Raw genomic sequence first — 24,330 nt, 5'->3', positions numbered from 1 at the left:
CAGGACCTGCCCTTCATGAACCCATGCTGGCTAGGCCTGATCCCCCAGCCATCCCGCACATGCTGCATGATCTCCCTCAAGACTATCTGTTCCATAACCTTCCCTGTAACCGAGGTCAGGCTAACAGGCCTGTAGTTCCCCGGATCCTCCTTACAACCTTTCTTGTAAATGGGAGTCATGTTGGCAATGCTCCAGTCTTCCGGGACCTCACCAGTCAACAAGGAGCGCTGATAGATGATGGAAAGCGGCTCGGCTATCACCTCCGCCAGTTCCCTCAGCACTCTTGGGTGGATCTCATCCGGCCCCATGCTATAGTAACAGAGGTGATGGGACCCACAGCAGGATCAGGGACAGAAATGAGCTTCTTCCAGCTCCCCAGACCACGGTTCAGCCACGCGACCATCCTTCCTTGCCAGAGATTGCTGCCCATTCCCACCCTGGTTCATCCTTCCCCCTCCATGGAGCAGTTTTCAACCTTTGGCTGTGCTGGTTGAACTTTTTGGGTTGTGTTGCAATGATCAGCGAAATGTTCTTGTTTATATATGTCTGTCAACAAGAACAAAACAAGATGCCGGGCAGCTAAGGATAGGGAATTTTTTAAACCAGCTTTGCTGCTAGAAGAACTGTAATGTGAATCTATACCCTTATTCATCTTTGCAGGCAGTTAATCTAGTCTGTCATTTTGAACCTTAATGCCCTTCACCTTACCTTCCCTTATTCACTAAATGTCCCTCTCTTCTCTCTCCATCCACACTTAAACCCACTAAAACATGAAAAAGCAAAGTGTGCTCATGAGAGAAAAACATGAGATACTCAGGATGAAATGACTGATCTTCATTTTGTAGGAGTTTTTCTTTATTCTTTATTTGCTTTTCTTCCTTTCTTTTTATTTCTTCCCTCATTTTTATTTTCTTGCCAGGGCTGGCCACAAGCAAAACATTTTTTTCATGTATCAAGGCAGAATTATTTTGTACAGTCTGGAGAGGCAGAGCACACAAGACGCATAGGTATATGCTTCTGTATGCGCACCAAAATCTGTAACTGACTCTGCTTCTTTAAATAAACAGTATACATTCATTTAGCTTAAAATAGGACTCCTGTCAAGCTCCTACCCTAGAGCAACTACTGATTGCACTGTCAAAATCACTCTCTGCGGTTCTGAATAGGTTTCTTAATGAAAGAGCAACATTAGCTCTTCAGAACATTTTGTCCCTGAAGGATGCAGCAGAAACAGCCACTGAATGATTTCTGGCTCAGACATGCTTATAAATGGTAGGAAACATAATGGTTTAAAACATGAGTATCGGCTCCCTGGAAATGCTTCATAACAGCGATTCAGGGAACCAAGAGACAAAGGGATGCTAAGAATGGTACCCACTGATGAGCGTGTTGTTTCCCACATGCATACTGACCCCCTTAATAATAATTATGGTGTGGGTACGTTGTTGCTGAAACAATGTAATAACTGGGGAATGAAATTATGTGGGACCCAATCCAAAGAAAAATATGTTCTGGTAAAATGAAATTTTAATGTCTGCTGGTTGCTGGATTAAATAATGATGAGCATCCGAATGAAATTCTGTGTTTCTATTTTTGCAGTCTGGTCATACCGACTGTCATAGTGGTCATTTTTTATTCTGGTTAAACCTGGAGGCGATAGCAGAATAGAATTTGACTTGAGTAGAGATGTCTAGATTCAAGCCAAAGAAAAAGAACTTTTGTTATAAAATGCTTGGTTGGAGGCAGGACTCAGGTGTTCTCTTGTTTCTTTAATAGGGACGATGTGGTTGCACTCAGCTGAAGGCTCCGAACTGGGGCTTGAGCACCATTTAAACGTTGAAGAATGATGGTTACCAACAGCCTCACGCATATCCCCAGTCTCGGTTCCAAACAGATTTCAGATCAAATGTCACTATTGTTATGCAGGAAAAAACCCGCAAGCAGCTTTTCCACAGCATGGAGGATATCAGGATGAAGAACAACAAGAAAATAGATGACATTGTTCATCAGAAGATAGAAGTGTCTATCCCTGCTTTGTCAGAACCTTCTCCCTTGCAGCAGGAGAGCTGGTGTGATTGATCCTCTTACTTGCATTTTAAAAATGTATTTGTTACTGTTATGCCTCAAAAATTTGTTTAAAGGAAAACAGGAAACACACCTTATATATGAAGCCACGAATTTATTGCAAGTATAGTAGAAGTTCCAAGAGCCGCTATCAGCTCAGGTCTAATTGTTACTGAAAGAAGCAGCTTTGTCTAGGCACAAAAAATTTCAGTGCTAATAATAAAGCCGTTAAAATTGCTCTTCTATGTCTTCCCTGTTTCCTGATGTTACAGCCCCTTCTCCTGTCATTGTGGTGGTGGTGGGGCTGCTGCAGCAGGTCATCAGCCTCTGGAGTCTTTCGCCAGCAGGACTATGATGTTTACATTGATAATTTTGTCTTCCTCACTCTAAGATCCAGTTGGGTTCATTTAAATATGTTTGCTAACCTGTTTTATACCTTTCCTCTTTCTTCATTGTTCTGCAGCTCCCCATCACATCTGAATTTGCTATGTACAACACCTTTTAAATATGCTAGATACTATTTCTTTTCTTTGTTATCCCTAAAGCCAGTTTTGTCCAGCTCCAGGTCTGCGTTTAACAGACTGCGGGCGAGTTCATTGCAGTGGGGTCGCCCGTGAGGCCTGTGCCCCATCTCTTTTCACCCCATGCCAGTATTCCTCTGCTCTAATGCTCTCAAGGCCTTCGCCATCGTACCAGCCCCATGTTTCTCTATATTGCATCATGGTGTTAGAGCGCAGAACTACAGCTGTACCATTGCAATGACAAGCAAAGTAAAAGCACTTAGCCATAGCCACCAGGTCAGAAGAAAAATTGCTGTTACAGCTAAATTGAATTAAAACAAAGCTGCAGGCAAGTCAATAAAAGTTCAGACAAAACAACCCTGAAGCACCTCAGCCCTCAGACCTTGCAAACTCAGCACAAAATCTGTGGCCTGTTACTGGCCATGGCACTGGCAATACGATCCAGCAGATACGATAGAGCTGCATTAGGTGCTATTCTTAGGTTTCTAGTTTGTTTTCCATCCAATTCGGACACTGCTAACACCCAGCTTCATAGCCCAGCATAGGGAGCTGCAGATATCGGGATCAGCCCAGCATCAGGAGTTTGCTGTTCACCTGGCTTAACGAAAATGAACTCATTAAATACTGCATGCAGGATTGGTGCTTTCTTGGCTATGCTTATAAAATTTCATGGAGCTTCGGGATGGTAATGAATGGTAATGAATTAATCTAAAGCTACAAATAGCTTAATCGGGTGGAATCTTCAGCTGCTGAAATACTTGAGTTACACAATTATACTGACCTTGGCTCATCATGGTGCAAATTTTCTTTATCAAATTTCAGTTTCAGCCTGAAGATGATCTTTATCTGGCATCCGGGTCAGCTTGCTCTTGAAGCCCATACTTTCCACTGAAGTAACAAACCATGGGGCCAATGTTGGAGCAATTTCTTAGGCGCTTCTGATAATTGTTCATATAGCTCCTGAGCATAAAAAGTTTCTGTAAAAACTGAGCCAAGACTAAGAAGTCAAGCCCCTTCTGCCACACAGTTTAATAGCTGAAGAGCTGAAAAGATGAATTGCACCTATATAGCTTGTACTTCAAAAAGTTAAATGAAGCCTATATATGTAATTCCTCTGTGACAGCTTCCTCTATTAACAGACTAAGTCATCCAGCTGTCACATGGAGAAAGAACCGTATTTGTCACTCAAAACCACAAACCCAACAAAATTGCTCAGATTACTCAGCATCACCCCAGTGTGTGGACAGTAAGCAATTAGCAGAACAAGACACAGTGATCAGGGGTAAAAAGTAATATGTTCCTTGAAATGGCACCAACCAATGCGTATGCTGGCTGGAATTACGAGCATCACATTACTTACAGTTCCCACACCTTTGCTTTTTTTTTCTGAAAAAAAAAAAAAAAAGAAATAATGGTTTACAGGGTAAGTATATACACTATAATCCCAAACTAGCCATCATAATGTACTTCCACTTTCTACCCTAGAAGTAAAAAGTAGAAACTTTTCGTAATGCAGCTTTCCCTTCTTAGACAAAAGCAGCCAGAGTGCTACTGGTCAGCATCTCACTTGAGAGACATAAAATTGAGATAGTGGTTTTGAAGTTGTGGTACTGTCCCACTGCTTGAACAGATCACATGTCATCATATCAAGGCATTTATTTTTTCATTATTCTGTTTGGTTGATATTTAGAAACAAAATGGCAGCCCTATTTTAGAAATTTGGCAATTAGAATCATATTAGTAGATCAAATTGACATTTGGAATTAATTATAAAAGGGGAGAAAAAGAGTTTGTGCTCACTCTTGATCTTTTAGAACATAAAAATAAGGTCTGATAAATCATGGTTCCTGCGTATTTGCCATCTTGGAAACATCAAGGTTTATTGTGATTTGTTGGTTGATATTGAATCAACTCCTTATTTAATGATCCAAGATGAGACCATGGCTCCAGAGAAGCAGACATTTAACATACATAGTATGAAACTGCTCACACCATTTTGATGCATGCTTTACCCAGTATTACTATTACTTTTCTAAAATTTCAGCAGAAAGTCAGGGAACTTAGAATTCAGCAGAATTCTAAGCTGTTAATGTAAGGTCTTATTTATCAACAGCAAAGCTGTCTTTGGGCATATGGCTATGAGATGGTAATACTTCAGTTACCGCTGGCTGAAATGTGGATCTTACATGATCCTGACAAGTTTTTGTCTATGTAAGCAAGGCCAAGAGATTTGGGTGACTGAATTTTGATCCCAGGCTTTGGCTCCTTAACAATCTGTCTTTGATTATTTGAACAAAGCAGCACCATCAAAACGATAAAATTTTGAGCAGATACATGAAGTATACATTTCATATGTACAGGAAAGATGATTCTCCTGTCTTTGGCTTATCCTTTAGCTCTGTGGTAATGCTGTAAAATCCCTTCTGAGGGTTACAGACTGCTGTACTTCCCTTGGTCCAAGACACCAGTTGTCCCACACCTGCCCGGGCAGAGCCAGGTCCTCTGTTCCTGCGCTGAGCTGGCACCAAATACAGCTGCTGGCAAGCTCAGAAGTGCTGCCAGGTCACTACTTGTGCAGACACTGTCTTTAAATCAGTAGAAGTCATCTGCTTAAATGTCTTTCTTTTAAACATGGCCAAGCTATGAAACCAATCTTTTCCTGTCTGCAAATTTTCATTCCTGTTTTCCTTCTGAGAAACTTAAAACACTGACATGCTGAAACGAGTTTGCAAAGCAGGGAGTGAGGACTTTGCATCATTTCTACTGATGGCAAATTTCCCACTGATTTCAATGTGTTTGAGTTTTCCTTTTTGATCCACCCTGCCACGTTTGCTACGTAGACAGGATTTCCCTTGCAGCTGGACCTGGGTGGACAGAAGCAGACCTGCATTTGTCTCTATTGTCCTTAATGCTCCCTGCCTGCTGAGCTGCACAAACTGCTGACTGCAGAATCCCCAAGGTGAAGGACAAGATGAAAAACACTTTCAGGGATTTGAAAAAGGATGGAATTAACAAGGCAGGAGAACACGAGTCTCAAAAAGCAGGATAAACAATATATAGATGTCTTTCCTTTACAGGAATCTGAAAGGAAAATTGTCTTGAATTATGCACAGTGGTGATGGACATTCTGCTAAGAGTAAAAATAGGAGTCTCCAAAAACCTCAGGAAATAAAAATTCATGACCCAAATTAAGAAATGCGAACTTGACAGGTGCTTCCTCTGGATGCGGAGATGAGGGAAGTAGAAGTGGGTTTCTCAAGTAAAGGATAATGACAATTCAGAGCACAGGTAATTTGTTTCTTCTCTCCAAGGCAGCTCAGCACGGGGGAAACCGTGGCCCCGCTAATCAAGCCGTACCGCCCGCTGCGTGTAATGGGTGCCGGTTCTGCAAAGAGGTTATTATGTGAGTCGCATTTTGGAAGGCTGAAAATTGCTTTCCTCAGATTGCAGCAACTTTCCTCATTTACAAGAGACGCTCAAGTGGATCAGTCCATCTCACTGCTTTCTAGCAGAACAAATACAAGTTATTCAGGAGCTGTTAATTAGCTGGGAGTCTGAGGCTGTAATTGCATGTTTACTTCATCTCCTCACCCGCACAGGCTGGTTTCCTCTTCTAACATTCCATGTTTTGTCCAGTCTGGTTTTAAAAGTGTGAGGCTACAGGCTTTTTCCTCTTCTCCCAGCCTAGCAGCATTCATGGCTGGGAAGTCTTCATTGACAGTGAATATCAGTTTTCCTCAATGACATTACTTAATTCCTAATTGCATTCCGATAAATTAGGCTCATAATTCCTTCAGTCTTGGTGCTTAAGGCTTTCAAATATTTTTTATTGGGCAATAATGTTCCTCTAATCCTAAACCATAATTTAACTATGCTAAGTGGTCTTGTTGTAATTACTCAGCACAACAACTCACCTTTTCAGCTGCTTCATCTCCCCAAACTGGAAATGGGACACTCTACACCTTGAAACAAACTATGCAGATGTCTTGTTTCTGCTATCCCCAGTGCAAATTTCCAAAATAGGTTTGTATTTACTACCTAGGACTCCCTGTCTAGGACATACTCCCTCTTTTCAAGTTATTTCAGAGAATTCTTTAGAATATTATGAGGTTCACCTTTTTTTTTGCAAATGAAGGTGCTTAGGAGTAATACGCTTTTCTTCATGTTCCTACAGCCTAGTACTGTACCGGGATCTTTCCCTTCACATGTTTCCATACTTTTCAGTATGTAAAATGTTTTGCCAGAGGCAGGGGACACCATACAAACCTCTGCAGAATTACCATGCTGTAGAGCAGAAAGGCAAAGCCAGCAAGATGTATCTACTTCATCAAATTTACAAGACACTGACGAAGTTGTCAGTTCCACAGCACTATTCGAGCAGATTTTATACCACCAGCAGCATTTATTTTAATAACCAGCAGGAATTTAATGAAACATAGTTCAGAATACATATACCATCCTAACAAGGGCAATTTAAATAGCCTGGTGGATGCCGCATTCCAAGACGCATCTTTTTATCCTCACAGATCTGACTCCAAAGGCAATGCCAGCAACCAGCCCAAACTTGTAAAATTTAACTTTTCATGCTTTCTTTCTTTTTTGGCATTCCCAAGAAGCTTATGACACCTGAAAACTTTAATCCACCATATGCTTCATTTGATTCCTCACTTGCTCTTCTGTTCTCTTTCTCATCCTTCAAAGGGAACCTCAGCTGATAAAGGATGCACCAAGAACATAGGTGGTTTAGGCTGAAAGGGCTCATCCCAGTTGTGACAGATTCACTTCTCTGAGCATTAATCCACTTTAATCCAGTTGGATCACATACCAAACTAGCAAAATCCTTGAGGCTTTGACAGCACCAGTTTTGTTAATATTTAAAGGTTAAAAAATTCAGTAGATCCTGTGCTACCTGTACCCACATTGAGAGCTTTGACTGAGAATCTGTAAAATGAGTTAATGAATATGAAGCAGAGACCACACACTGGTAATACTCTCATTTTTTTTTCCAGTAGGATGTAGAGCCCCCAAATCTTGCATCAGAATGCAAGTGCCCTAAGATTATCATGTTTCAATAATCCAGTCATTTCAAGGATATGAAAGTAAGAGAAACATATAAGAAGATACAAAATGTGCAATTTTGATCCAACTTCCTCACTGCTTGAGGAAGCAAAGTGTCCCTAATCTCTAAATGCCTCATGCAGGCACAGTGAATATATGATCTAGGGTGGGAGATGACAATCTCTGAGACCCAAGAGGATGGAGGAAAGATGCTGAGAGCTATAAAAAAAACTGTCAAGTGTATCATCTTGCTGTAGCACTCTTCTTGTTAGATGCAAGAGCACTTGCAGCTGTTAAATACTGAGAAGTAGAAACAGCTTAACATCCACATGTTGCCCTCAGAGGGTATCTTACAGAGCAATGTGATTTTTTAAAAAGCTGATGAAAACTTGAAAGACATAAAAAACGAGATGAGATACTAAGAGAAATACCCACCAAATACAACTCTAAAATATAGAAAAACCTATGTATAAAAGCCTTCCCCAAAGTCCCTGAAGTAAGAAATGATGCTTACTCACACACATTTGTACCCAATTCAATAAACTAATGTTGTGACTGACGCACTTTGCACTCAAATGCAATAGAAAACCAAGGTCTTGACCAGCTGCAGTCTTGAAAGACATTTGGGCTCTCAGGAAGAGCAGATGTTGATCTCTGTTCAGGATGACTCTATCCTGGCCATTTCCCTTCGCCTCCAATTTTCAGGGGCAAGAGTACGCTGATTCACTCCAAGCCCTGCACAGTATAGTACAGTACAGGAAAGAGGTTTACTCCAGAAGATGCTGCAGTGACAGACTCGAAATAAATGAAAGGACTTCAGGATGTAATAAAAATAGATGATACGACTTCAGAATCAAAGGCATGATGTAAAATGTTAAAACATTTTCTCTCTCAAGGTCATCCATACAAAACCTATTATGGATTCTGTAATAATAGAAGCAGTCGCTTGAAATTAATTTATTTTGAGAATATCCCTTTTAATCCTCCATGCATTTTTTAACACAAAAAGTTGGAATTTATCACAATCTCTTTCATAAACTTAATATTGTATGTCTGGTAATGTGGCTATTTCAGCAATTCCTCACTGGAAATCCCACACCTGTGAAACCTTGGCAACACTGTCAGTAAGTGACCTACACAAAGTTTAATAGAAAAATTTTACTGAATATCCTCTGTTTAATGTAAACAAGGCAGGAGGCAAAACAAGGAGTAAATATTTTATATAGTTACACTATTTTACAGGGCACATAAAGTATTGAGGATTATAGTTGGAAAACCCTGTACGATACGCAATATCAGATACGGATTTTCCATGTAGCCCCAAGTCTACTACATAATCCTTCGATTTTACCTAGCACTTCGGTTTAGTTCTTCTAGCAAGATAAATAGCAATAATAAAGTGTCATTTGTGAAATTACACAGCAGGCTATGGTAGAAATTACCATGCATTTACAAAGCCATTCGATGATTACTTGTGCCCTGTAAAATCAAGTGTGACAATCTTTACACTAACCGTAGTGTAAGCAAGCTCGGGATTCTGGTCCTTTTTTATATATATATGTATATATATACATAGGTGATGTACAACCAGACTCAAGCTGTGTATCAAATCACAGCTGTTATATTGCACAGACAAATACATAGTAAGAACATTACACAGACAGGATCTGAATACCAGGAATATTACAGTCATATGAGAAACTAAGGACAAACTTGTTCTACCAGAGCTAGCACATGGCTTATTACAAAATTTTCTATACTGGATTCTAAATCAAATACATAGTTTAAATGGAAAAAAAGTAAAAAAATGTGTTTATTTACACACATGTGCATCAGGGTTAAAATGTGGTTTGGATCTGGTTTTTGAAATCAAAAATTATTTGAGTATTACCTCTCAAGTGTTTCAATCTAATACTAGAGGCCGTGTTTTCTAAGGTGATAAGCACTTGCATTTCCCACTGACATCTGGAGGATCTGCATATGCTGTGAACTTCAGGCCATGTATCTTCTCAGGTGTCCATCTCTGGGTAATAAATAACCACATACAAGCACACGCACACAGAAACAAAATGGGCACCTCAATGACATGCATAGATTGGAAAGGTGAAAACGTGGACCTGAACTAACCTCTAATCTTGTCTTTTTTCTAAAAAAAAAAGTGCATGAAAAATATCACCACAAAAAATAATTAAATGAGTTCCATCTCTTAAGGAAGATTAAATCATTTTTACAAAAATAAAGGTCATCAACACAATGTATGGTAATTAAGGGTTTGTAGGCAGCGCTCACAAAAGCAGTTTAGGCTAAAGCAACTTTAAGGATTGCTTGACTGCTATCAGGATGGATCCATGTCTTATAAATTTATCAGCTAAATAACATTTGGTTTGCAAGAACATCACCAGTGTTGCTGGAGACCAAACAATTATATCCTGAATTTAAGAGTCCCTATAGTTACAGCTACTTATGTTTCTCATGGACAAGCACGAAGGAACTGTGTTTGCAGCTTGGTAGACTGTTTTCCATTATAATGCCACAGAGGCTGCAGCAGTCCATCCAGAAGCTGACTGATACAATTCCTTACAGCGCAATGAGCTCAAGTATCAGTGAAAAGAACAACAAAAGAGGTGATGTTAATGCTTTCATTTGAGATCAGGCATCTCTTGAATGGCTTATAAATTATTATTACTCGGAATGCTCTTGCACCTTTTACTTAACATTTCTCTCATTTTCATTTATAGTAGGATTATCACTTCCAGTTTCCACTGAAATTAGGACATTAGAAGTATTCTGGAACATACACTGTAAAAAAATAAATAATGAAAATAGAAAATTTGAGGAAAAAGTAATTATGCTTAAGCAAAACCAACAAAGACCCAAATTCAGTAAAGCATCAGCACTTGTGCTCAACAGCTTAACTTTGTTCATGTACGAGACTGATTTAGGAATAAAATTCTTAAATTAAGCTTATTTTCAGCTGCTTTGCTGAATTGGGATCTTATTTATAACAAATACATGGATTAAAAATCACTCTGCATAGACATTTACATGTTCTAAATGATGTGTCAGGTACGTTACATTAACAAAGCTTCTAATATGGACTGACTGCAATACATATCCCTAAAAATTATTTGCTACTTTCAAGGTATGTTTCTAAAGAACAAAAATGAAAACGTGTCACTTAAAAACTTTATCCTACTACGCAACTTCGACCTGAAAACACTTTGGGGCTAATTTCAGTAAAAAAAAAAAGTAGGTGAGGAAGTAAAACATGCTTTTGTTTGCCAGATAAATGCAACATTTGGTACAAGCGCCTCGCAGTATAGGGAGCCACTGAATACAGGTTTTACCTGCCAAAATGTTTCCCCAGTTCCAGAACTACTCACTCCAGCTGAACCTGTACTGGAAGCTTTTACAGCAGGACTCTCTTCACTGTTGTGACAAGAATAAATTTAGCCCATTAACTGTGACACTGTTCTAATTAACCTGCTAACTTAAAAGGCCTCTCAACATCCAGGTTGACCTCAAAGGCATGGATTCAGAGCAGAATCTGATTCTAGGTATGGTCATGTAAATCCAGAACAATTCTAGTGACTGAGTAAATTAGTCCATATCTGCATTTTAGCAACCACATCTGAAATGGGCACTAACTGTGCAAATAGGAAAGACAAACGTAGAAATACAATGTAAACACAAGGAGCTAAACTCTACCTTGCCGGCCTATGCTCTTACATTCATAAGAGGGGAAGGAGGTACTACACACCTGTGCGGAGAGCAGGACAGGTCTCTCATCCAAGTCACTCAGCGTGACCTGAAGGTTAAAGCACAGCCACCTGAACCTGCCAGTGCATACGAGGCAGTGAGCAGCACACACTGTCTGACGTGCAGGCTGCCGTCACGCTAGAGAAACAGAAGCAAAGCATGCTGAGGTCTGACTGGCCCTCTGTTTGCAATGCAAATGTCTGCCCTGGCTGATAGTATTCATATGGAAAAGATTCACTGAGACATTTCTGCATCCCAGCACTATGAGAAGCAGGCGTTAATTTTGGTCCTATACATGGTATCAACGCTTCTGCTGAATTGGCGTCAGTCAATCTTTTGCTGGGCACTACCGCTATGGTTAGACAAGCAATAAAACCATTTCTAAAAATGACAGAATGTTTATGCTGCCAATTTTCAAGGCACAAAAGATCGTTAAACCAATTCAGGCGAAGTACCAATTTAGAAGAAATTAAAATTCAGCAACAACTACTAATGATCTATAATCAACTTCCCTGTAAAGGTGACATGAATCAGTCAACTAAAGCTCACATGCAAACCTAAAGCAAATCTAGTTACACAGATAACCTGAAGAGCAATCACTTGGAATGACAGATACAAACATACTAGAAACATGTACATTTCAGATATATTTGTTATGGATGTGATGATGAATTAGGATTAATTCCATTAGTATTGATTTTATACTGGTATACCTCCTCAAGTAATCCATCAGGGAACCAAGCTCAGAGTTGTCTTTTAGATTCATCAGAACAAAAACAATCCCTCATTAATATATCCTTTCATATATCCAACTGAAAAGAAAATGAATTAAGACATAAAAATGTTATAAATTAATTTGATTTTTAAAAGCAATATGGTCACAAAAAGCGGATTGGCGCATGTGAGCCCCAGAAAATACAAAAGAGCCAACTCTCTAAACATTGTCATTATAACAGAATAACCAAGGTCTAATGTCTGTGGTTCTTCATGCAGCTTTTGCAGCTCTTCACACAGTGGCTAGAAATGCTATGTATTGGTTTCTCCCAAAATGCCTTCAGTCATATTCTAGATCCATTTGAATCCCTCTCTCTCACAATGTCAACATCTGGTGAAAGTAACTTGTCTTCCAATTCTGCCAAATGTCAACTGACACTTTGCTAGGAGGCACCACCTCTTCTTACCGCGGTGTTGTCAATAATCCTTCCGACTGAAACAGGCTAGGCGGTTTTACAGCCTGGCAACTTATCAAGGCTGCTTATGGCGTAGATGAAGCATGATACTTCACAAATGCAATTGCTGCTAGCTCTTTGCAGAATTCTTCCAGCACAATCACGCCCTCTAGTAACGTCATGTGGTCAATGCTGAGAAAAAAAAAAAAAAAAAATCATCAGAGAATCAGGACTGGCACACACGAAAACCAGCTGTGCATCTTGGAGAACATACACTGTATTTACTCACATGGGCCCTTCAGGCTCCAAGCCCAGCAGGCGTTTTCTGACCAACAGAAGTTTTGGTGTAAAATCTGGGATGCGCTGGATTCTAACCATGAGGTCCCCAACGACCTGTAAAGCACAATGCCATCAACACACAAAGTTACCACCTTCGCAGAGTGCCTGGCAGCAAGGTTAAATGACAGTCTTCAGTGCCCAGGATGCAGACTCACTTCAGCATCCTCACCGGCTCACATAACAATATGCAGAGTGTCTGCTCTGCCCCAAAAGAGGGTGAGTGGGTGCAGAAAGTAAAGATACAAAAGGAGGGGAACGCTTGAGCCTTACTAGCTGTCGCCACAAATGATATAACTTATTTTAATTATGCCAACAATTAATTTGTCTTAGTAAATGTTGACGCAGGAAACTGACCAATGAATTCCTGGGTTTGGGGAAAGCGTGAAGATTATGTTTTGAAATGGGAAGGGCTGCTGGGACAAAGAGAGCTAAGCCCTCTGTTAGTATTGGGCAAGCACCAATTAATAGGCTTCTGACCAGCTGAATAACAGCTGGTGCGTGGGGCAGGCGAGGGACCTCTGACTGAGAAGACTGCAGTGTGACAGGCACCCAGCCAGCACTTCCAGGATGTAGGTCTGGCAGGAAGAGATGGAATCAGAAAGGGAAAAGAATGGGACTTCCGAAAAATCCAAGACTTCATTGTCAAGAACAGCAAAAGAGGATGAGCAGAGGATATTAATCCAGGCACATGGTATTCAGGAGTGTCCTTTGCTTCTGTGTGAATGAAAGCCACCTCCTTCCCATCATCCTTCCCTTCTCGGCCTGTTCTTACAGCACTACCTGACATTGCCTGCAAGTGACAACGATGTGACCTACTCCAGTTTAAAGCAACATCATTGCCAGACGGGATATTTTGCATCTGCACAATAAAACTAAGCAAACAAACAAGTTCAAGACATGCAGAATAAAAATAAATGCTGGGAAATACATTTCTCAATGTTTTTGGTAGAAAATTCATAATTCTGACTTTGAAATCAAGAGCACAAGTACCTATGTTCAGTGAGAAGCCATTTCCCAATTTAACCTAGTCAGCAACTACTACGATTACCTACAAAGGTAAATATATCACTAAATATATCACATTACTAAATATATCACTGCTGTATAGCCATAAGTAAATATCAGCTGTGTGTTTACTCACCCTGACAATTACAGAGAAGAGAGACTTGCAGCCAGAAGCTAGGTTTACATAAGGATCCAAAAGGTATTCATGTATATGGGGATGAGGAAACAAGGCCAGTTTGGATAACACTGACGTAACTTGTAAATTTACATCATAGGGCTGCAAGAAAAGGAAAACACAGTGCTTAGTTACTTTCATGCTGGCTTCTTTTCAAACAGAAAGTGTTTACTTAACAACTGGAACCTTATATACAGGGCTATGAATATATACAGATAAAAAGTTAGATTAGAAGACAGGCACAAAACCTCTGCTTTCCAGAACAGGAGCAATGCGAATATGCCAGTTAAGTATTAGATGTTATAATCTGTATAGCTACTACAACCACTTGAAGCTTTTGCACACTTCTTTGTTGTAGGATAAGTCCTCTTCCTGTACAACATTTCTTCAGCAGCTCAGTAGCATAACAAATAGCATAGAATCAGCCCAGATTAAACATCTGCTTGCTTCTCCTGGATAACTGTAAAGTGTATGAGCTCAGGAAATTGAGACATGCAAATCAAGGTTTACAGCTAATATGGTATTTCTCTTCTACTTTATTTTTTTTCTTGGAAAAAACAATTGCAGAAGGCCTCGTCATCCTGTGGCAGCATGCTACAGGAGATGAGACAGTCCTAAGCTAGCAAAGCAGCATGAAATTCTCAGCTGCTTCTCTACCTCCTTTTCCCAAATCAACCAAATGTGAGAGGCAATACTATCATACTCTGGAAGACGCTGATCAGTCAGTCATAATGAAAAAAATAGTACCTAACTTTCTAGAAAAAAAAATAGTGCCTAGCTTAAAGGATTTTGTCATTCCAGAGAGAAACTCCTTTCCATAAAAGCAATAGCTTTCACCATAGCTTCTTTATGTTCTAAGTACTTTTTTTCCATCTTTGATTTTTTCATCACAGTGAAAACAAACTGACACATTAATTCAGCCCAAAATTTGCAGATTAGTGGAATTTCCTTCCATCTATGAAGTGGTGGAAGAGACTACATTGACAAAAAAAAAGACAGACATTCCCTTGGTGCACACCTTTCCCAATCTGAAGATGCTACCAACACCCAGATGGTTTAACTTAACCTTGCCAATTTTTCCTGAAGTGGATTAAAGGGCCCTCATTCAATCCCTTTGACTGCATACTGGCAGTAACATCCTCAGTGGCATAATCACACCTAGAAAAGGATGATTTCATGGCCTCAAATTACCATCTTTATGCTCTCAAGTTAGCATCCCACTAAAGAATCAGAGAAGAGATTCTTCCCTTTTGCAAACTGTAGGATTTGGTAGAATTCAGCTTCAGATTAAGGCAGATATATTTAGATGTGTCTACATGTCTAAGCTTGCACTAGCCTACTCAGCAGAGTTCTGACACTTGATACACTTGCCTACACGCAAACATCTCGTGCCGTCTCAGATGCTCAAGAGTATCTGCTGGTCTCTTGACGGTTCCACAGAGGGTGGCTCCTGCAAGATCTGTGTAGTAACCGCAAACTTGTGGGAATGTCTTGGGCATCACAAAAATGGCAACAAATACCTCAGCTCAGGCAACTGAGTTGAGCTTTCAGTTAATACATTAAAAGGAAGCTGAGCTGGTGATTTACTTTGCACTAAAAGAGAGACCTACTTGCTTTTCAGTTTAACAGCTCCAGAGGCTACTGGAGTTGTTCTGACAATTTCCACTGACTAGATGTGGACACCTAACTAATACTTACGAACCTTATTCCTGAATTCATTACCAAACGCTGTTACATTGAAAAGAGAGTTGTCTCATAGATCTTTTGAAGTAAAAGCACGTCTATTTCTCCCAGTCAGTAGCAGATATTTCTGTACCTGATATTCCAGCAATATTCATCCCAATCTTCTAACAAATGAAGCTTTCAGACCCTGTACCAGAGATGTTATAGGTGAAAGAGATCACTACATTTTGAGTTATTGTGGAAAAGTTATTCTGCGGAGAGAGACACAAATTCCTTCCATAAATTCATTCCTAGCTGAACTGTAGGAGAAGGTCTTTAGAGTTTTCTGAGTCAGTCAATTCATTAGGAAGCTTTGAAGCCAAGAGCATTATCTGGTGTTCACAAGAAGAGAAGGAAACAAAGTAGTAACATGTGCTGCATTGTTCAGACAGACTGCTGTTGCGATTCGAACTAATTGAAAGCATTAAGGAAAGCTGCTTCTTCACTCAGAGCTTTTATTTCTATCCATATGTCAGCAGATTCAGTGAGACAGTCTTATATCAGAAAACATCCTAAAAAATTCTCTATAACTAAAAAGGTTAAAACCAGTTCAGGAAATCCTTAGGAAACAGTCAGTTCCATAGAAATGTATAATATTAAAAGGAGGAAGGAGGTACTGTCTAGCAGACGAGGTACTGGATTTGAAAACAAGTTACTTCACTTGTGTGCCTCAGCTGTCTTCTGTCAGAAACTAGGTTAATGATACCTACCACCTCTGCGAAGTTTTCTGTTCTCTACTGATAAAAACACAAGAACTACCTATAGTCTTGCGACAAAGCAAAAAAGACATTGATCACAATCTGTAAGTACATATTTGGTACACAAAAAGGTGGCTAGCAAAGAGAAGAGAGTTTTAGTTCTCTACTTTTATAAATTGGTAATACTGATCACTGTAAAATCCTGCAATCTACAGAGACTTGCACCAAGGATATGGGACATTAGACAGTAATATGATGCTATAACAGACATCTGAGTGATGAGAAGACACGGGACCTCATGGAGATTAGACCTTTAGTAGTGATGAAAGCATCAGAAATGGAATTCATAACCTGCTCTTTCTTACCTGATCAAGAATTCTACCCATTCTTTCAAACAAGACTTTCAAGAAGTGTCCTTCAAAAAATGCTGCTTCTAAATTGCACTTTTCCAAAGATCTAGGAGATCCAGGCCACTCCCACCGTAAGCAGATGACACAATAATCCCGGAACTAGAAAAAAGTAGTGAGTAATACAGACTCAAACCTCCATGGAAACCACTTAATTTCCTTTCAATATTCCATACACCGTAAAACAAAAATCTGTAGCTAATTATAAATACAAACTCAAAAAGAACAGTAATTCTAAAGTAAACACTGTCAGTTTCTATGCAGGCATCTCATTTTCTTCTTGACATTCATGCTATTAGGGTAGTTTTAGAAACAATGAGTGGAGAACAGAGCTTCCAAAAAGCAAAACACAAAGCAAAGCCACCAATACACATCCTGATCAGGGTTCTTCTAAAGTGGGAACTGCATTCATATACATTCTTTTTGTCAGTAGTGACCACACTTTCTCTGTATTATGCGTAGCTTATCTTGCTATCCAATCTATATTGCTCCCTAATTCCCTGGACAGGAAAGGCACGTGCTTATGCAGGAGATGGATACAAAGGAAAAGTACGTCAGGGCTTCCTTTTCCGCCTTTTTGTTTCCTATCATGCATAACAGTTTTTCTCAACCTCTGCCTCTCTCTCTGATTTGCTGTGGGCTGCCTGATTTCTCACTTTCAAGGGATTACATCTTGAAAGGAGCACAGGTTGTAGCAGTGAAAATAAGGAACACGAGGCAAAACAGACTCAGAAATTCTTCACTGCATGTAGCTTACCTACTTGTGCAGGCTTCCAGGAATAGAGATACGGAAGAACAGCTATTTGGATGTAATAACAGCAATAGGCAGGGCTATTCTTAGGGGGGAAATATTTTAAAAGTAGGCATATAATTGCCAGGAAGTGACAGTAACCAATTCTGTTCTCTAATAACTCCCAGAATACTCTTTTCCCAAGGCATGAAAGAAATACAAAGATGATAAGTGTTTTCTAGCATCCAAGAATAGAACTTACGGCAATTTTACATCAATCTTTGTTTCCTTATTCTCTATTTTTCACTCCTTTTCTTTTCAGGAGAGACTACAGGTACAACGATACAATAAATACAGAAATTCAAGCTTCCCATCTTTAACTGCTGATATTAGAATTCAGAGGTTATGGAATTTTGAAGTACCTGCTAAGTATAGCTCTCCCAGTTACTCTACTCCTTTGCATAATTTTTTCTATTCTGGAAGATTCACAGGGCTTCAATAAGAAAGCTGCAAATAAACAGTGATTGTCCTCTGACCAAGGAAACTTTAGATTATGTTTATAAAACAAAACATGCATTTATTTCAAAACAGTAAATCATAAAGCTTTCCCTTCCTACCAAAACTTCCAACTTCAAACCTGACTGCCTCAGGCTGCGCATTCCCTGTGATAAACCTTTATTTTTCAAGTCCTAGATTGCATAACTCCTATGCAGCATTTTAATTTCCCTTTAGTCCTTTCAAACAGCTTGGCAGGCAATTCTCCAAGAGAATGCAGATAAATGCAAAAGCAAATGAAGAATCTATCTGCAGTTCAGATTTTCTCTCAGTGTATTTGTTATATGAATATTAATACATTTAATGTCATCCATTATTCCCACTAGAGTAATACAAGGTGGATTCACCATCCAAAGGTCTCCAAAGGTAAGATTTCATTAGAAAATAAAAATTGAATTTTCCCACTTTCCATTACCAGAAGATGCATTTAGTAGGACTATTTATAGAACCATTTGTACATACATTCTCATAAGCATTTCAAATTCTCAAGGATTAAGGAAGACTTCACTGACTTACTTGTCTGTGGGCATCTCTGAGGTAAGTGTCATAACCTGTACCCTCCACATGGTATGATGACTTAGCTTCATCAGGTACAAGACAGAGAAAACTTAAAGAGAAGAAAAGAACATTAATGAGTATCTACAATCCACAGAGCACCAGATCAATACTTTCTCATCATCTGTAAAAGTGTACACAATACTGAATTGGCTGGCCACTTAATCCACAGATTCTGTCATAACTCTGTGAAGAACAGAGAATACAAAATCTATATAAGCATTCTAACTGTTTATAGTAACAAGAGATACACTTCAGAACTTTTGCATCTAGCACTAGAGGTAAAAAATTCTGAGAATTAGCAGATAGAATGCAGATGAAAAGGAATATTCATAACCAGGTCAAGTATTTGCTAAAGGTCTGACTCCATCTTACTAGAGCCTATGTAAAATTTATGGGGGAATAAATGAGCCAAAAGAGAATGAGAATTACAGTTAAAATTCTTCTTAACCTACTGCACAGGCAGTTTCATTTACCATAGTTTGTGGTGGTTAAAAATGAGCATCTAAGAGCATACAGGAATATTTGCATATAAATGTCCCAGTTACAAATACAATTGTCCTTGCCAGGTATGTAGTGCAAATACTATATGTCCTTATCACTTCACCAATATCTAACCTAAAAAGCATCAGGAAATTCTGAATCTTTTTAGAGAGGAACTGTCTTTAAAAAATAAATATAAAAAACTTAAAATGCTGGACAGTAAAATAAAACTCAGTCTCTGGACCCTGTTTCCAAATTTCAGTTTTCTCCACACCCCAAGAACTGTCGAAGGCTCCTGTAAGATTTATCTGCAGAAATATGTAGTAGCTGACTTTTCCTATGGAGTTCATCTTATCTGAAAAAAATAGAAAATTTGCAAAACACTGCAAATCCTGAAAACCTTTCTATTCATTGACGGAGATTACATGAGGTGAATTTAGGAGAGTGTTCTTTGCGTCTTTGCTCCAAACGATGTCCACCATAAACTATATATAGCAGTACTGGGGGAAAGAGGGCAAGAAGCGACGATGCCATTCTATGCTCACTGTCCTCGAGCTGTTTGCTTCCTTTGGCTATCACCTTTGATTATTTCTAGATAAGTAGATAGGTCAGCACTGAAATATCAGTGCTGCTTTGCTACTGTGTATTAACAGAGCAAACAGCATTCGTCCTAATATTAGTTGCTAAGAGAATTACCATCACTAAGTTGCTTAGAGCAGAGCCTGTCTTCTTTGCGATATCCAATTTGCAGCACATTTAACATGCACAAAGGTATGTTTCAGGTGACAGAGATGCCCCTTGATTTTCAGGGAACAGAATGTTACCTCTAGCATGGCAATTATTTACTTTAATAATTGCTTGAGGAACTTTAGGAAGTTTGAGGGGGATTTTCCCCCAAAATATTTATGCAAGACTCCACAGACTTCTCCAGGAAGGTCAAGTCCTGTAACAGCAGTTTAAGTATAGCAAATGTTTTTGAGAAAAAAAAGCTTTATCATCCATGAGGTTTTCATAATGAATTCTGAGTATTCAACTAGACTACTAGCTGTAAAGTTCTTCTATTTTTCTCATTTATGTTGAATTATTTTTACTTATTGTAAGCTCTAATCTTTCCGGAGTAGCTTTCTGATAAAATGCCACACAATTTCCTTCTGTGGAGTCATTTTACCAGCTGGCACCGAATAACATCCATTACAGAGTACATTTAATTTGCACAGTGTGTGCAGACACCCACACATTCAGAGATTTCTTTAAGTGTTTGTTTCAACTTACCTATTTACAATTTTATGAACTTCAGTCTTCCCATCATTTTTTGGATGTTCTGGGCTGACAGGTGGAGAAGAACTGAGCCACTCCTGAGTTGACAATGTGTTATCTGGAGACAGATCAGTAAATAACGGATCCTCCTCTAGGTCTCTGTGAGATTATATTAGACAAATACATAATCATTATAGAATGCTACAGAATGTAGGAAAACCTCCAGGTCAAAAGGTATGTTTCTATTCTTCTCTGAACAACAAGCATGTTTTTCAGAACACATATCATATCATATGCACATCCTTTAATCTAATAAATATGCAGAAATACCAACCTTTACTAATACCCAGGAAACTTTGTTTTGAAGAAAAATCATAATTTCTTGACCTGAACAGAGTAGACATTTTTGACTGGTACAAAATCACTACAATAAATCACTTAAACTTTTTAGCCACATTTTTGACATGACAGAGAGTTACACTCCAGGAAATCATTAGATTACTTTAGATGACTCGGAAATACCTAAGTTTAAGATGCCTAAAATAGCTTGTGTAGTTAGTCCTTACCCCTCCATCGGTAAAGAAAGGAGTTGCAAGAGTTATATAGGATATTTCAAAGGATTTTATGCAAAGCATCCCAGAAAAGCTCTTCCATTAAAAAATGACTCAAGAACATAAATGTAAGCCAGACACGTAAGTGACTGACTTCAATAATCTCACCGAAAACAATACAAACATGCATAGACTTAAGCTAGGTAGATGCGTAAGTAAATTGATATATGAAGACCTTTCAGTGCTTATTGTCCAGGAAAGAGCTTTTGAGAATTTTGGCTTTGCTGCTACTGTTCCAATCATTTCCGTAAGTTGCTGATATAATTTCTGCATCACTTTATGGATACAGATTAATACATAGAGCACTCAAAGTGCTATCTATGCTCACTTTTCTTTCAATTACTGAAAAAACCCAGTCTAATTCCAAAAATAAGGATCCAAGTTAGTTGTTGTGAAAACTTCCCTTAAAAAGGAAACTTACACTGCTCCTGCAATCTGTCCATTCTCTACCACATCTTTATCTTCTTGACAGAAAGGCTTGTATTCCATATAATTCCTTTCTTCTAGATTTCTCAGAACCAAATTATAAAGAATGTGCTCATTGGGTTTTTGCAAAAGGTGCTCAAACATTCGTAAAGTCATTATGCTGATCTGCAACATAAAAAGTAAAAAATCAATAAACTGATGCACTGCTGTCCTGTGCTTTTTGCCTTACGTCTAGTTTGTACTTCCTAGAATATTGCAATGACTTATTCACATTGTGGAAGGAAGCAAAAATCCTAAGAAACATCAGGAAATTGTTATGCTGAATGTTGTATAAACATGGATGAAGAGTTCACACACATCTGAAAATCAGTATGTGGATGTATTTTTTTCCTGTAAAAGAAAAACTGTTCTAAAATCTGCCAAAAGAATCATAGAATGGTTAGGGTTGGAGGAGACCTTCAAAGGTCATATAGTCCAACCCCCCCTGCAAGGAGCAGGGAAAGAAAACAATACAAACAATACAGGAAAAGAACAATACAAAGAACATCCAGAGAACTCACAACTTAGCTTTCCATATTACAATCAGATCCATGCTGGAAGATGGTTATCATTGTGCAAGTAAGACAGAACAGGCCTTAAAGTCAGCAGTAAACACCCAGAATAAAACAAAGTAATACTGGGATATTGTGACTAGAACTACAGGATAAGATTTTTACATGGACATATTATGTATGCTTTTAAAAGCAGACTGACTTTAAGTAATACAGAGACATTTTTTAAAGATAGTTTTAGTGTGCTTAGCTTTGCAAAGATCAACTAATTTATACCAATAACTGATACTGGACAGGGTGAGCAGGTAAGCGAACTGAAAAAAATGGAGATGTGAAGGCACAGATCTGGATTTCAGGGAAGCTTGGCTTTTATTTCAAAAAGTAGAGGGTGGAGTTTGTTTCATGGAAAAAAATGAAACAAGCAGCACCTGAAGAGGGATTTTACTGAAGTCAAATATTTTCACAATGTTTATACTGTGTGTAAAGTGCTTAAAGTTATTATATCATCTTTCACTTAGCATTATGTATGTTATCTGACCACACTTATATAAAAAAGATTTTGACCACACTTATATAAAAAAGGTTTTAACTACACCTTTTGTGCTAACATGACAGAATTGACAACATGGACAATAACAGCAATGCAACATATAACAAAGCACAAATTAAAATGCAACTACAGAAACTGATTTTGCCCTATCTTACAGATGAGCAAGCCCAAGTACATATGCACAGGGGGCAAGCAAATTTAGCAAAGAGTCTTTATTAATGGGAACAATGTGCTAGCTGGAGAAGACAGTTTACTTTCATTTTCTAAAGGAAATTTGTAGGGCTGGCAGTCAGAACTCTCTTCCTTGGCAAAAAACCTTAGCTGACACAAATCTGAAAAGACCTCACAACGGTGTTTTTACAGACTCTATGCAGGTCAGAATTGGCCAGCAGACATTATTGTATTATTACCACTTCTCACCTCATCAGAAATATGATCACAGTGTTCGATTAACCTGTGTCGCAACGGGTGTCTGTTGATGTCTGCCAAAGTTTCTGGCTCTCTGTTTTCTCCAAGTATAAAATAAACTATTTCCTGCAGCAGGACATCTGAAGTCACTTGACGAACAATGCGATGCAATAGTGCAGTTGATGTGAGGATTCCAATCTCTGAACTGAACAAAACTTTTCATGTCAGATATGTAGGGGATTTCAGCTGAAAAAAATAATCAGATTGATTCAGATTCTGTTCTGCTGTGTCTTGCAGAATGCTACTCACGTTTGCATCAGCTGGGGTTCCATAACATCAATGAAAAATCGTTCCCGCACAGCTTTTGCCATAGCAACAGCAGCAGTCTGAAACAAAAGTACAAAATGGTGTGTCTCAAACTCAAAAGCTAAGAAACAACTGGAACTACGTATTTGCCGAATATATTTCTATAATCTGTAAACATTTCAAACCTTTTGTGCTTCTTTGATGAGCTGATCACAGTAGTCAAACCATGAAAGAAATGAAATCAACGCTCTTTTCCCTGGAAAAGCAGATGCATCTTCTTTGTGGCTATAGGAATCCAAACTAGAGAACACAAGGAAAAATACTTATTTAGTGTACAAGTAATTGAAGAATCTTGGCCTTTAATCTTACTGAACTTAACAGAACAATTAATGATCTACTTGCAATGAAGTGAACATTAAAATAGCTTTTCTCCTGATCTGTACTAATCTGGCAGTGCTATCATTACATGGGTTTTCAGTGGCATGCTGAAGGATACATAGTATGTACAGCAGAAGAACTCTGGTTATGTATTTCTGGAGTTAGAAAGGAAAACTGATCACCTAGTCTGCTCTCCCAGGAAACACAGACCACAGAAACTCAATCAGTAACTCCTGTAGTCAGAGAACCATAAAATGAAGGCAATTGTTCTTCTCTACTTCTGTAAGCAACCCCAATCAAGTCCACCAAAACCACATACTGTATACCTGAACCAGACTGTCTCTTTCAGAAAAAAAAAAAGTATCTCAATTTAAAGGCTCTACAGAATAACAAATGCACCATTTTCTTTGGTAAAGCAGTCCAATAATTGTTTACCCCATTATTCAAAGTTGTGGTGTTTTCCTTTCTAACTTCAAACTCCAACTACCAGAAATTTTGGTAGTTATTTTGCACATACCTACTTTTTGTCTCAGTACTAATACATCACAAGCAATTCATAATAATGAAGGGAGAGTGGGAAAGAGAAATGTTTTGAGAATCTAA

The 24,330-nt window shown here is 38.7% G+C and overlaps 1 protein-coding gene across 2 annotated transcripts in view; it reads right to left on the bottom strand.

Annotated features, from left to right (window-relative positions):
* Positions 1-12,031: 12,031 nt before the first annotated feature.
* The window catches only part of FHIP2A (FHF complex subunit HOOK interacting protein 2A), a 31,668-nt gene continuing 19,369 nt past the window's right edge, over positions 12,032-24,330 (bottom strand). For both annotated transcript variants that reach the window (XM_086752222.1, XM_086752221.1), the window contains 10 exons: positions 23,535-23,649; positions 23,353-23,429; positions 23,056-23,248; positions 21,530-21,699; positions 20,513-20,656; positions 18,719-18,809; positions 16,876-17,019; positions 14,052-14,192; positions 12,861-12,964; positions 12,032-12,763 (listed from right to left, as the gene is read on the bottom strand). In XM_086752222.1, the coding sequence (XP_086608348.1) occupies positions 12,658-12,763; positions 12,861-12,964; positions 14,052-14,192; positions 16,876-17,019; positions 18,719-18,809; positions 20,513-20,656; positions 21,530-21,699; positions 23,056-23,248; positions 23,353-23,429; positions 23,535-23,649 (1,285 nt within the window). In that variant the 3' untranslated portion in view covers positions 12,032-12,657. The remainder of the gene's footprint in view (positions 12,764-12,860; positions 12,965-14,051; positions 14,193-16,875; positions 17,020-18,718; positions 18,810-20,512; positions 20,657-21,529; positions 21,700-23,055; positions 23,249-23,352; positions 23,430-23,534; positions 23,650-24,330) is intronic.

Source organism: Chlamydotis macqueenii, chromosome 7, assembly GCF_036417535.1.
Source record: "Chlamydotis macqueenii isolate bChlMac1 chromosome 7, bChlMac1.mat, whole genome shotgun sequence".
In the NCBI taxonomy this organism is placed as follows: domain Eukaryota; kingdom Metazoa; phylum Chordata; class Aves; order Otidiformes; family Otididae; genus Chlamydotis; species Chlamydotis macqueenii.
This window is presented reverse-complemented; position numbering and strand designations above follow the sequence as displayed.